The 14,407-nt window shown below is 33.8% G+C and overlaps 1 protein-coding gene across 6 annotated transcripts in view; it reads left to right on the top strand.

Moving 5' to 3' along the window:
• Positions 1-14,407, top strand: part of SNX13 (sorting nexin 13) — a 67,874-nt gene that overhangs the window by 36,740 nt on the left and 16,727 nt on the right. For all 6 annotated transcript variants that reach the window (XR_005263327.2, XM_038174623.2, XM_038174621.2 and 3 more), the window contains 8 exons: positions 1,371-1,509; positions 2,271-2,359; positions 3,456-3,555; positions 4,507-4,700; positions 6,268-6,372; positions 7,732-7,864; positions 10,371-10,408; positions 14,012-14,081. Coding sequence is in view for 5 of the 6 variants with exons in the window: in XM_038174623.2 (XP_038030551.1) it covers positions 1,371-1,509; positions 2,271-2,359; positions 3,456-3,555; positions 4,507-4,700; positions 6,268-6,372; positions 7,732-7,864; positions 10,371-10,408; positions 14,012-14,081 (868 nt within the window). In the remaining variant the exon portion in view is untranslated. The remainder of the gene's footprint in view (positions 1-1,370; positions 1,510-2,270; positions 2,360-3,455; positions 3,556-4,506; positions 4,701-6,267; positions 6,373-7,731; positions 7,865-10,370; positions 10,409-14,011; positions 14,082-14,407) is intronic.

The raw sequence follows: 14,407 nt of genomic DNA on the forward strand, positions 1-14,407 counted from the left end.
GCATGCTGTAAAGCTGCCAGCCATCCTGAGATCCCCATGCTGCATTCATAAGGCAGTTTCCAATGATGTGAGCAGCGCAGCAGGCTTCCTGCACTTCCACAAATTCCTGAGAGTCCCTAGAGCAGGCTAGGTTCATCTTATGCCAATACTAGGACTGCAATCCTGGACATGATTAAAGGTTAAGCATTAAAATAGCTTAATAGTATTTACAAGGGTATCAGAATTAGGGTTTCTGAGGGCTTATTAGTTCAGACATTTCCTAATTTTTATTCCACTAGGTTGTGGTTACATAGTAGAATGTTTTAATTGCTTTTGTAATTCTGTATCTAAAGAAACCCTTACATGGGGAACACATACAGTTGCAGGGGCCCTTGGCAAAGTTGAAACCTTTTCAGTGTTCTGGTCAGTTTCTGCCTACTTTTTTTTTTTTTTTTTTTATGGGAGATGGGAAATAGCAGAAGAAGGTTAACGGGTTTGGGGCAGATCTTTAAGTACAATGACGCTTTCCAGGTGGCTTTGCTGTACCTCTTGAAAATTAGAGGAGTGAAACAGATTTTGGCTGTATGCATGTTTCTTCTTTCTCGGTCCATTTATTCTACCAAGCATGATTCTTTTGCCCTGTTCCTTCTAATTTATCCCTACCTTGCCAACATTTTTATCGTGTCCTTGACTACCTTTATTTCATTCTTTTTTTTCCAATTTCTTTTTACATTCTTTCCTCGTCCATCAATTTTAAAAAGCAGCTTACCTGTGAGTCATGGAAAAAAGTGAAGCAGGTTACATTCAAGCTTTTACACTGTTTAATGGGAAGGCTCTGAATTGAATCCTGCTTTGAGCAGGACTTAGATGTCTGCCAGAGATAACTTCAAGCTGATTTTTTTTTAATATTTTGATAACTTTTTTCTGTGTATTAGGAAAAAGCAGTCAGGTGCCTAGGTGATTGTATCCTAAAACTGGTTACAGAACAGCGGAATGAAGGGCATGTGAGGTTTGGGATCATATTATATAGTGCAGGAGGGAGTCATCTAGTGGTGCTGACTCTCACTTAGAGGAAGGTTGGTTGTGTTTGCAAGGCAGGGCTGCTCTGTGAGACAGAATGATAACCATGGACCCACAAAAGTAGAGGGTAAAAATATGTAGGTAGCTTACAAATGTCCAGTCTCATTTATCATTTGAACTTATGAAAAAATTGTGCTTCTCTCAGAGTTTATCTAATTTTGAAATACGTAAAATTTTAGCACCAAAGGAAGATTTAAAAGCATCAAAATGCCTTCAAAATTCCACTTTGCAGTGTTTCAGTGAAATAATTTGTAATGTTAATGTTGTGCTTTCACCGGTTTTACATTATTCACACTGATTTTTTTTTCCAGATTCGTGATTCCAACTGTAACTATGAGGCCTTTATGAATATTATTAAATTAAGTGATAATATAGGAGAGTTGGAAGCAGTGAAAGATAAAGCAAGTGAAGAACTGCAATATCTTCGATCTCTAGATACAGCGGGAGATGGTTAGTACTGTATTATTTAACAAAATATTGAGTGTGTTTACCAGTGTGAAACCTGAAGAATATTCCAAAATTTCAGAAAATGCAAACTGATAAAATATAGTATAAAATAGTTCGTTGTTAAATTGTTTTATATATATGTATATATATAAAAGTGGTAAATCTTGGATGCTATGTGTTTAAAAATAAGTCTCTTACCATCTGGATTTTATTTTTGTAGGAATTAGCTTGTAGCTATTTTTTTCATTTGTTTTTGGTTTGTTTTCTTTTTTCTTCTTTTAATGTAGTTATAAATTAGTTAAATTAGTTATATGTATACTTCTGCTGAATTAAAACTTACAGTTGGTTCTAAATTTCAGTAATACTTTGGTTATTAATGGGTAGTCACTTAACAGTTAATCTGAAAATGGGAAGAGAAGAATTGTTGTTTGTTTCTGTTGGTAAAATAGTTAAACTGAAACTTTCTCTGCAAAGCTGATGTGTTTTGTATGTGGTGTCATTGCTCTGATTTTTTTTAAAGTAGTATCATAGAATCACAGAATGGCTTGGGTTGGAAGAGACCCTTAAATATCATCTAGTTCCAGCTTCCTGCCATGGTCAGGGACACCTTCCACTAGGCCAGGTTTCTCGAAGCCCCAGCCTGAATTTTAAGTATTATGAAAGTATTATGAAAGTATTATTAAGTATTATGAAAGTATTTTAAGTATTTCAGGACAAGAGTTTGCGTACTCATCTGCATTACTACTTTTTTTTTTTTTTTTCAGATATCAACACTATAAAAAATCAAATAAACAGTTTATTATATGTTATTAAAGTATGTGATTCAAGAATTCAGAGGTTGCAGTCAGGAAAAGTAAGTATTTTAGAATGATTTTTGATTCTGAAAGTGTGATGTTGCAGATGACTTACCAGTTCAGTCTGGCTTTTTGCTTTTGGATTCCTGCTTTTTGAGACATGGCTTGAAGCATGCATACATTGTAAAACTCACTTTTTTTTTTTTTTTGATTTGCAATTTTAACGTGGAGACATTTTCTAAAGGTTCATATGTTTAGAGAGTTTTAGATTCTGGATTTAGTAGTTTAGATATACCAGTACAAATTATACTATTCCCATATATTCAGTATAAGAGATGAACTGAAATGGTGTATAGATGGTAAATCTTTGTATTTCTACACCTATATTTAGTTCTTTTTTGCTGCTTCAGTGCATACCTATTGTGTCTCAAGTTTAGTCTCTGGCAAAGTTCTCTTAACTTGTTGATAAAGGTACCACTTGGTGATTATTTTGTGGTGCCTTATTACGTATTGTATTTTGTCATACTTGAAATATTTTATCAGAATTGGATGTAAAATTTCAGAACCTGATCTTGTTCTGCTTACTTGTTTGTTTTGTTTTGTATTTATTACAGAGTCGGTATGTTTGACTTTGCCTAGTTTCTTGACTCTCTTAATTGGACCTCAGTGTGGCTCTGTGATAATGTAATCTTGTGCATATTGACTGTTAAAATGTTTAAAATATTTTATGGTTGGACCCTGAAGTGCTACTGCAATACCAAGAAATGTCTAATTAGCAGAAGAAAGTTGGACAGAGATGAGTTTAAGTTGTGGTGACCTGCACCCCATCAAATTCTGATATTAATTAATCTCAGTTCATTTTCATTCTACCGTAACCAGTAGGGAGATATTTGGGGTTAATTTGACTTGTATAGCATTACATGAATGTTACATGAATGTGTTAAAAGCCAGCCCCTCATACAGCAGCAGTCTTCCATGTTTGAATTATGAGAAGTAAAATAGTTATGAGAAGATGACCTTCTTATTGGTGACTGTAAAAATAATTAAGCTTTGAGAGGCTGCTTTATTGTCTACAACATAAATAAGTTTTTTATTATGTCTGATTTATGGTAAGCTAATTTAAAAACAATGAACATGCTGAACTGTGTCTTACAGGAAATAGATACTGTGAAACTGGCAGCAAACTTTGGAAAACTTTGCACAGTCCCTCTGGACCATATTCTGGTAGACAATGTTGCACTACAATTTTTTATGGGTAAGTATTAATTTTTTTCTGATTCTTCTATTTAGAAAGACTATCCTTACTCACAGGTTTATTTACTTGTACCTAAATAATAAGTATCTACTGAAAGCTATATGTAAGACAGAGGAAACACAAAACCTTTTTTGCAAATGGTTCTGTAATTATCTGTTCATAGCACCATGCTCAGTGCTTCTGAATACTTCCATTAAGCTTATTTCAGTACTGATCTCTCCTTAAGACTGATCTGCAATCATTCTTGGTCTGTTAGTGAAGAAATTTGTTCTGTTTAGAAAAGAATCACTGCAAGAATTGCTCAATTTCATATTTGGAATGATTCTGAATCTTAATTGCTATTTTTTGCCTTTCACTGGCCTTAGTGAAGCTAATGGAACTAATGACAAGACTGAAGTTAAATTACTGCTGTATTTTAAGTTCTCAGAGAACTCAGTAGCCTTGTAATCAATGTACTTTTTAACCATATAAAAAAGAAATTGATAGATGGCTTAAAGGTTGTGTAATTCATATTTGTTATTTTGTAGTGCTTGATGCTTTTCTCTAAATGAATAATGCTGCTGATGGTCATTTCTGAGAGTGTCAATTGTCTTTTTTTGTTGCTGATAGTCCTTTTAATGTAGTAGATGTATGTGATTGATTAGAATTCCATTTTGAATTTCGTCTCAACTCCTGTCATGCTGTACAAGCCTGTTATATCCACATGGTAGTGATTGATTCAGTTTTTACTAGCTGCTTAGTTTTAGACTCTGTTCCCTTTTTTTTTTTAAATTATTATCACCAGTATAATCTATATAGTACTTTTGTTTTTTTCACTCCAGGTGACAACTATTCTAGATGTATAACGAGATCCTGGAGTCCAGAATTTAGTTCACATCTTAGAGAATTTTTCCTTTAAGGTGTAAAATTATAACTATGCTTGTATGTTGCCTATTTTCTGTGTTCGTGTAGATTACATGCAGCAGACTGGTGGCCAAGCACATCTGTTTTTCTGGATGACAGTGGAAGGATACAGGGTTACGGCACAGCAACAGCTGGAGGTACTTCAAAGCCGGCAAAAAGATGGAAAGCATCAAACTAATCAAACCAAGGGTCTGTTAAGAGCAGCTGCGGTTGGAGTTTATGAGCAATATTTATCAGAAAAGGTAGGAATAATGTATTTCTGAATTGTTTGAAACTTTTTGTACAAATAGTTGTCTGGCTACGTTAATGTGAAATGGATTTGATGTAGTAGTTTCTTTACAAACTAACACTTAGGGTGTTACCTGCGTATCTTCTCTTTTCTTATGTCAAGCAGTCAAAGTCTTCCTTTTTTTGGCTATCTTATAAATGCATTGTATTCAAGAAAGTATGCTTTTGAGGGACAATATAGAGGAAAAACTAAAGAAAGTGTGAAGACAAAATAGAAGATAAATTCCCATAGTGTATGTTTCCCTTTTCCCCTTCCCTTCCTTTTACAGTACGTTTTCTCTCACCCTGCTGCCCCCGTTTTCCCTAGATTAAGAAAAAATAAATAAAAGAAATTAAAAAAAAAAAAGCCATTTCGTATGTGTACAAACACAGATTCAGGTTGGGCTTTGAAACAAAATAAATTCCTGTGCCTCTGCAAATGCCTGTATATGTTGCACAAATACCACCCTGTTAAATACCTTTTGATAGGCAAAGCTTTAATGTTCCCAATGAAGTGTTCAGTGGAATAAAATACTTGTCAACTTCTATGAACAAAGCATCTTTTTTCTGAATTTGTGTATGCATAAAAATCACTGTTCAGCTCATTTTAGAAGCTTCCCTCAGCAAATTATCCCTTAAATCTGTTGTAATGTTTCCCTTTCTGCATCTTTTCTTTCACTTTGTTTTTTCGCCTCAATAGAATATCAGCAGGGTCTTCTATGGACTATCCAGAGCTTGCTCTACTGTTTTTGTGAGCTGACTGAACACATACCAGTTCAAAGTCAGAAGTTCCTAATCCCAGAGTTTATTCTAAAGCCAACAAACTAGGCCTCTCAGGTGTGCTAAATAGATCAAGTGAGCAGCTAGCTATGTTGGGTCTGGTTCAGTGTTGGCTTCTGTGTCTGTTGCAGAAAATGAGAAAGTATGTGAGCTTGGGCCTACCTAAATGAATGCTCAGTAGGCACTAGTGTGAAATGCGTCATATCAAAGGACGACTGCAAATATGATGGACGCTAATATGTTATCTCTTCTGGTAGCTGTAATACAGTCTGTATAAGAAGCTACTGTGCTTACTGTTCCTAGTAGTCTGCAGGAATTAGTAGAACTGGCAAGCTGTTAGTTTTTTCCTTAGACTCTTTAGGACTTCATCCATTTACCTTCTTTTTTTTTTTTCTGGGTTGTTCTTCATTTCTGAATCTGGATCTTTCTGATCATGAATAAATAGAACTTGTGTTTAAGTCTGAGTAAATCTAGCTGGGATATTGCTTTGAACAATTGGGATGCACAGCTGGGATGTGGATAAATTGGTTTTTGAAATGTCTGTTAGTGCTCTGAAAGTTCTGAGTTTCAACACACAGTCCGAATTTCATCTTTTTTTTATTCTGACTCCTGGTTTGTGTTCTAGACGGGTCATGACCTGGATATACTCATCTAGCAGAAACGCATTTTGCCTAGAGAATTGCAGAATTGCATTGGATTTTGTTTGTGGGGGAAAAAATGCTTATTTTTATTCTGTGAAAGTTGATTTAGATCTCTTGACAGGCATCTCCAAGAGTTAATATTGATGACAACTTAGTAGCAAAACTGGCAGAAACACTGAACCATGAGGATCCAACACCTGAAATCTTTGATGATATTCAAAGAAAGGTATACTCTATTTTTCCTGTATTTCATAGGAGTTGTTAAGGCTACAATGCATTAAACTTCACTACAGCCATTCAAGAGGATCAAGAAACTCAACGTCATCAGAAACCTAAAACCCGCTTAACTACTTTCATATTCTATAAAATAATATTCTAAGTTGTCATCTTTTGCTTGGCCTTATGTAGCCTGTGATTTTCAAAGTAATGGGCAGGTTAAAAATTATGGGTTGATTTGTGTTTATGCACTAATCTAAGAAAATGTGCACCAATCTAAGAAAATGTGCCTATGCAGAATAATAGCTAAGTGGTACAATTTTGGTCTGCTTTGAAAAAGCTTTCTTTTTCAAAGGGGGTATAAGTGTATTACTGTATTTGGTTTTATTTCTTTTAAGAAATTTGACTGCTCTGTTTCTGCCAGGCTACACAGTTTAACACTCAGAAGCAGCAGCAAGTATTGAAGATAAAATCTTATCAATACCTTCATACACGGACTTTATCACTCAAGTCTAGTATATATAGATATTAACAAGTAAATAATTGATGTTCTTTCAGTAAATTACATATCCAGTCTGAGAGGTTTTTACGATTTTTAGGTCATTAACTTCATATACTCATTTCTATTAAAAATTAATGATATGAGCTGTAGAACTTAGAATCACTTTGTACTTCATTTAATAATAATGAAAACATGTTGTTAAAACTACATTGCTCAAAGTAGATTATTATAAGGGCCTTGCATGTGATATCTGCTGAAGAGAATGTAAAATTTTCATGTATTACAAAATTGACATCCTCAAACCCGCATGATTTTTTTTTTGGCATTTTTACCAGGTGATTGGACTTGTACAAATTTGTTCCTACCACGCACAAATATTTCTGTATATGTGTGTATATATATATATACATTGACTGCTGCAAAGTACTGCTTAAAAAATAGTGAGTGAAGATCATAGTCACTGAAGACAATTTTGTAGGGAATTAAGATACCATGTTCTATGTATTTCTCCTTTTGAAATTCATATGTACTTAAATTGCTAGTTATCTTCATGATAAAGGTTGTTTTTGTAACTGGTTGGGTAGGTAGTTTGGGGATTGGATATGATGACACTGAAAAAAAAGAACATGTCAATATAGCAGGAAAGCAGTATGTTACTGTTCAGGCTACACAGACAAATTTTTGAGATGATGTGATTAAATCTTTGTGATGTAGGATTACACAGTGTTGGCTGAACTGGAAATCTTCAGGAAAGCAATATGTGATGTCTTCCTGCCTTTTCTGTATTATTGATGAAAGCTTGTCTAATTAAGAAATATATATATGTATTTTATATATATATTTTAATGTTATTTTTATTTCAATAAGGTTTACGAATTGATGCTGCGAGATGAAAGATTCTACCCTTCATTCAAACAGAATGTATTGTATGTGCGCATGTTAGCTGAGCTGGATATGCTGAAGGATCCTAGTTTCAGAGGATCAGATGATGGGGAAGGAGGTGAGCTCTCTACCTGTAAAGGAGATTTTCTGAGTGTATTCTTTTTTCTCCTTTAAAATGAAATGAAGAACATTGTCCACAGTTTTTGATAATATCAAAAGGTTTGTACAGGATTTTAAATTAGTGGTGTTTTTTTTGTTTCTTTGTGTTTTTATGTAAATTGTTCTGGGAGTTAAACAAGTTTTTCTTAACTTTATTAACTTTGTGTAATTTTTTTTTTCCAAGTCTTAGTCACGAGTGTGTCACTAAAATAAGTGTGCAACTCTTTCACTTGCAATTTTCTCAAAAAAAAATTTTATATTCTTCACCTGGAAATAGAAATTAGAAGTACATAGGCGATGTGGATTTTTAAAGCTTTCTGGAAAACTGAAAGTCAGTGAAGTCTTTTTGTTGTTAAGAATCAACCTTGAAACTTCAAGATGTGTGGTTGTGATGTCATTATCTATCATCTCCCCGCCCCCTTGGAACTAAGGAGCCTTCACTTTTGGAAGTTTCATTTTATACATTTTTCTCCATGATTTTTTATCAGCTCCTCTGAAATCTCTTATAAGAACTTTCCTTCTTTTTTACTCGTTTAAAGTAACATTGTGCATCAAGAGTAATTTTAACACAGAACCCTTTATAAATGTTTTTTCCTCTTTAAAGCACAGTTATATATGAACTTAATTATTCTTACTAATAATTTAGAAGATGGAAGGAGGATTGTGTTCTTTACTACGCTCTAGCGATACGTTTTGTTAACACCTGAAGAATTAGAACTGTAAAGATCACCTTTGTTCTTCTCACTTAAGTTACTTTCAATATGATGTGTATTTACTACACCATATTCTTTAAGTTTTGAAACAGTCCTGTTGATGGAACTGCCTCCAGTGTCCCTGCAAAACCTACATTAATATACAAAATATCTAATAACACTTCTACAGTCTGCTTTATTTGTTCCCAAGTTTTTCTTATCTACTTGTTCTTTTGCCTTCTTTTTGTTTAGCGGTTTTATTCTCTGTAGTTATTTTAAGCAACTTTTGTGAATATAACTATTAATTTTCACGTGTTAGTTTTGTTCTGTAATGTTTAATTTCTTCCTGTGTGTTGGGATTTTTTTGGTCTTCTAAGTTCTTTAACAATTCCCAGAGAACTCTGACAAAATCTGTCTTGGATCAGATACAGGTCAGGTTATTCACAAATTAATACCTTTGAATGTGTAATTTAATGAAGTAGTTAATATATTGGATGCAGTCCTTCTACTAGAAACAAGAAGCTGTGTAAATCGTATAACGGAATAAAAAACTAATTCACTCTAAAAGCGAGTAGGGATGAAAGGATGAAAGCAGATTTTCCCTGCATCTGTCCATCAGAGAGCATGGGCATTTTTTTGTTTGTTTGTTTGTTTTTTGAGATTAGGCAAACTGCATGATGAATTAAAGAAACCATACAGGCTGCCTGGTGGTATTTTGGAATTTGCTGCTAACATCATTTACCAGCATTTGGCTGCTTGCTAGTAATCTTAAGAGCACTGCTGACAACACAAACCACTAGCTTTAGCTATTTTTCGCCCTGTTAGGGTGAGAATGATAGAAATACTAGCTCTATTTGACTTTGAGAATGTTAACATGGCTTATCCTTTCTATCCATATTATCCTGGAAGGGGAGAAGAGTTTTTCTCTAAGTTTGTTGTTGTTAAGGTCAGGTATCCTCATTTTCTCAAAAGTTTCTGTGTCTTTTGAATTACTATGCTGTCTGTTTTTATTAGACATAGTGGACAAGACATAGAATACATCCTTTCTGAGCAAATTATTTAGTGGTCTTATGTTAATTAAATTGTTTTTGTATATCTTGTTACTACAGTTAGCTTAACTCTTGACCTTTTTTTGTTCTGTTTCCTTAAGCACTCTCAAGTCTTAATGCTTTTTCTTATGAACACTTTTGTGTCAAATTGCTACCAGGTTACAGAGCATATTGAATTGAAGTATGGTATTTTTTTATTTTATTTTAAAAATCAGTTTAATAGAAGAACATTTTAATATCCAGCATGAATTATTACTATTTTTTAAATCTGATTTCTAACAAAGCTAGGAACCATTTTGTCACTCCAGACTTCTTTTTAGTGGCGGTAGGGAGTATTTGAGTGTAGTGTGGTCCCAAAGAAGTCAGCAACTAAAATAGTTTTTTCATTAACTGAAACATCAATCTGATGGAAAACGTTCAGCTATTACACTGACTCCTTAGTGAAGCAATTTCATGTGGTGATACAAGCTTAAAGTAAAAAAGAAATGTTCTCTGGAGTGTTTATTTCATATCTGTAGTTGTATAAACTTCCATACATCTCTATTTAGATGTCATTTTGGGAAACTGAAGGTATTTATATGTCAGGTACAACTGTTGTGCACTTGTTTAATTTTCTGTAAGGTTTTGGCTTCACATTTTTATTTCTTCTATATGGGCCCTGTATTGGAGAAAATTTTCTAACCTGTTTTTACTTTTTTTTTCTCCCTTTCCTCACTGCTCTTAGAATCCTTTAATGGGTCTCCTACTGGCAGCATAAATCTGGTACGTACTTTTTTTCCTCTTCCCAATAGTAAAGAAAGTATTATAAAATAGTTTAAATTATGTTACTGTTAGGGGGGTTACTTTGTTGCAGTTTGTTTTCTGAAAAAAATTGGCTTGCGCTTGAATCAAATTGAAAGACACATCAGGGATCAATTAATCCATAAGATAAAACTGTCCTCTTTGTACTTTTCCCTGAATTTAATGAATTTCTCACATAGTTTCTCACAGAACAACTGTAGACTACAGTAAACTTAAGCAAAATGTACTTCCTTATTCTTTTTATAAATAGACATGAATTTTAGAGTTGGGTAATAATAGGTGAAAACAAATCCTTTAATACTGAAATCTCAAGGGATTAAATTCCAACAGACCCTAAAACAAGACATTTAATTGCATTTTTAATAATTTTTTGAATTAGGACTTGATTTAGAAACATCCAAGTATCTGGATTTTACCTATTCAAAATATGAATCTTTGTTTCCTATTCTGACCATTTTCAAGTTTGCATTTTGGTATTAACTTTTTAAACAATTTTTTAAGCGTTTCCTTCCCTCCCTCTTACTTGTTTCTTCTTAACTGAGCCACAAGATAAGCAAGGCTCGATGGTGCATGTGAGAGTATTTTTCAAAGTCTTATAGTTTTAGAAAGGCTTGCAATCTGCATGCAATTTCCTGGCTTATGTAATTCATAGGTCCTTCTAATTCGTTCTTGGAGGATTATGTAGCTCCTTAAGAGTTCCTGTGCATTAGCCAGATCATGCTTAGCATGCAGAGGAATATAATTAATTTTGTGATACAGTTTGAATACATTTACTCTCAATCTAAACATGTTTCAATGTAGTGTTGTTTTTTTTTTTTTTAAGCTGGGATATTTTCTATTGTTTTTCTCTTTATATTTCAAAAACACAAACAAGATAAGATTCAGCAGATGGAACTTACACAAAATCCTCTTGATGCAGAAGTAAAACTTATGTTTTTTAATTTTTTATAAATTTGCATACAATGCTGATAACATTCCAGAAGAGATTCTTTCAATGGATTGTTCTCTGAAAAAGATCTTTCAAACGTCTCAAATATTTTTTCTAAAACTAGCCTGACATATCAGAATGCTATATTATGGGTAGGGATTTCTCTTTGTTATAGCACATCTAGCAAGCGCTTTTGTCCTGCTTAAGTTTTTGGCTTTACCAAACTAAACTAGAAAGTCTTAAAGCCTTTATCAAGTACTGTTGCAATATAAGTAGGTATTTGCATAAGATGCTTCCAAGACTTGATTTTTGTTGTTATTGTTCTGAAAAGTATAGTTGCCTAATGCAACATTTATTATTTTTATAAAGAGTGAAAAACATTCTAGCAGAAGTGCCTAACGAAGCTCTGTTTATGCAGAACTTTTGCTTTCTGTAGTTCTTATTCTTTAGGGCTGTTTGGGGTTTTCAGTGCTTTTACAGGTGTTTGAATACTGGTAGATTAGTTTTTCCTGGCTGAATTCCACATCAAAAGTAAACTTCTGTACAAATAGTATAGCTCCCTTGTGTTAGTTAGTTACATGAAGAAAAATAGACCTTGGAAAGGTTACTTTAAAGGTCAGGGAATGTCTGTACTTTCACCTAATGACAATGCATTAAAAAAGATTAGGTGGTGGTGTGATATTTTTGCATTTTAATTTAATTTAATTTGTGTGTGTTTCATATATGTGCATTTTTAATTAAATTGTTCCTGCAAATGTACCTCATGTCAAAGATATTGGGGTACACTAAATGCAAACTGTCTGTTACTTTATCTCAAAAAAAAAGTCTCAACTATTTCAATTATTTGCAGATTTTTTCTTCTGTATAATGCTTTGCTACAGAAGTTGAGTGTTTGCTAAAGTTTCCATTTTAAAATTTATCTCCTGTACCTTCATTGAGGAATGCATTTGAAAGAGGCTGTTTTGAGGAAAAAAGTTTAAAAGTATCATCTTAATTTCTGCCTTTAATTTGACACATTCATCTACTAAGCTAGACTAGTATATACACTTATAAATATATATATAAAAAAATGTAGAATATTTGCTCTTGCAGATTTCATCTAAATGGATCCATAATGTGAACTTTATGTATTCTTTGTGCATTGAACAAATAAAAGCAGTTACACAGGTATTACACCCAAGACCCTGAATGGCAGCAGAAATGTCTGGGTTGAACTTCTGGAGGTCATTAATTAGCTTGAACCCTATGCAGTTTTAAGGAAAAAAAGTCGGGTTGGTAATGTAGGGAGGCAGGAAAACAATAATCAATGATGCTTTAAAAACAAAACAAAACCATATAAAAGTAGTTTAACGTTAATATTTCATAGCAAGCAAAGTATTAGAGCAGTTGACTATTATTTACCTTCTGTAATAACTCCTCCATGTTATAGAATCAGAGAATTATCTAGGTTGGAAAAACATGTGAGATCATCACATCCAACTGTCAACCTGACCTACCAAGTCCCACCACTAAACCATGTCCCTTAGTGCAATGTCCACATGTCTCTTAAAAACCTCCATGGGTGGGTGCTCCACCACTTCCCTGGGCTGCCCATTTCCTTGGCCACACTCTCTGTGAAGAAATTCTTCGTAATATCCAATTGAAACCTCCGTTGTTGCAAGTTGAGACAGTTTCCTTGTGTCCTTTCATTTAAGACAGACACTGTCCTCATTGCAATCTCCTTTCAGGCAGCTGTAGAGAGTGATGAGGCCTCAGCCTCCTTTTTTTTTTTTTTCTTTTTTTTTTTTTTTTTTTTTTTAAGACTAAACTCCAGTGCCCTCAGCTGCTCCTCATAAGTGTTGTTTTCTAGTCCCTTCACAAGGTTTGTTGCTCTCTTCTGCACGCACTTGAGCAACTCAATATCCTTCTTGTAGTGAGAGGCCTAAAACTGAATGCAATATTCAATGTGTGGTCTCACCGGTCCTGAGTCCTGAGGGACAACATTTCCCATTGGCCATACTATTTCTGATGCAGACCAGGATGACATTGGCCTTCTTGGCCTTGTGGGCACACAAATAATTGCTGAACAGGGAGAGAGATGTTAACCTAAGGGTGTGCATGTTTATTTGTCACATGGGAAAATATTCCTGAGGAAACTGCTGTTTTTTACGTAGAGTAGAGAAATTTTTAAACTTCTACTGCGCTGTAGCTTTTGTGTAATTTGAAAGAAACAGAACAGTATAAAGATAAAACCAAAAGATCTGTTATAACACATTTGTATCCCCCTAGCTGTTCTTTTTTTCATTTTTTTAATGAAATGTTCAATGAAAGACTGTTTGTTTCTGTACTTCTATTAAAACTGAGATATCAAGTGAAAGTAGTAAATATATTAGAGTGGTCCCCAAACTACATGAAACTGAGGAGGGAGGGAAATGAAGGGCCCTATTGGCTGTGGGGGAAAAAAAAAAAAAAGGGTTTGGTAGCCAGGTAATAAGAACTTAGCTTCATTATTACAGGGCATTAAGTTATTAGTGTATGCTGAACTGAAAGTTTGAAAATTGATTAAAATGATCAAAAAACATCTCTCAAATGAGATGTGTCCATGATCTTATTCTCTCTTATTCTCTTCCTTCTCCCTTCTCTCCCCCACCATGCAGTCCTTAGATGACCTTTCAAATGTCCCTTCTGATGAGACAGTTCAACTCCATGCATACATCTCAGATACTGGTAAGTTAATCCATTACAATGTCTGCTTTTTTCCAACATTTTGAGTTTTTTAGTATTATAGGCCTTTGAAATCTGAAACTTTTTTTTTAACATCATAAAACATTTGAATTCATATTTCCCATTAAGTCCATGTAATGGAACTCCATACAGAATTAGTGTGTTTAGCTCGTAAATGGTATATCCATACCTAAAATGAGATTTAATTCTTACTGTTTGCAGCATTATTATTTTTCCTGTTTGTGAATAATTGTTAAATTTAATACTGAGTAGTATTTATTTTTACAGTTATTTAAAGAACAAATTCTAAAAGTGAACTCCTTTTCTAG

Source organism: Anas platyrhynchos, chromosome 2 (genome assembly GCF_047663525.1).
Source record: "Anas platyrhynchos isolate ZD024472 breed Pekin duck chromosome 2, IASCAAS_PekinDuck_T2T, whole genome shotgun sequence".
Lineage (NCBI taxonomy): Eukaryota > Metazoa > Chordata > Aves > Anseriformes > Anatidae > Anas > Anas platyrhynchos.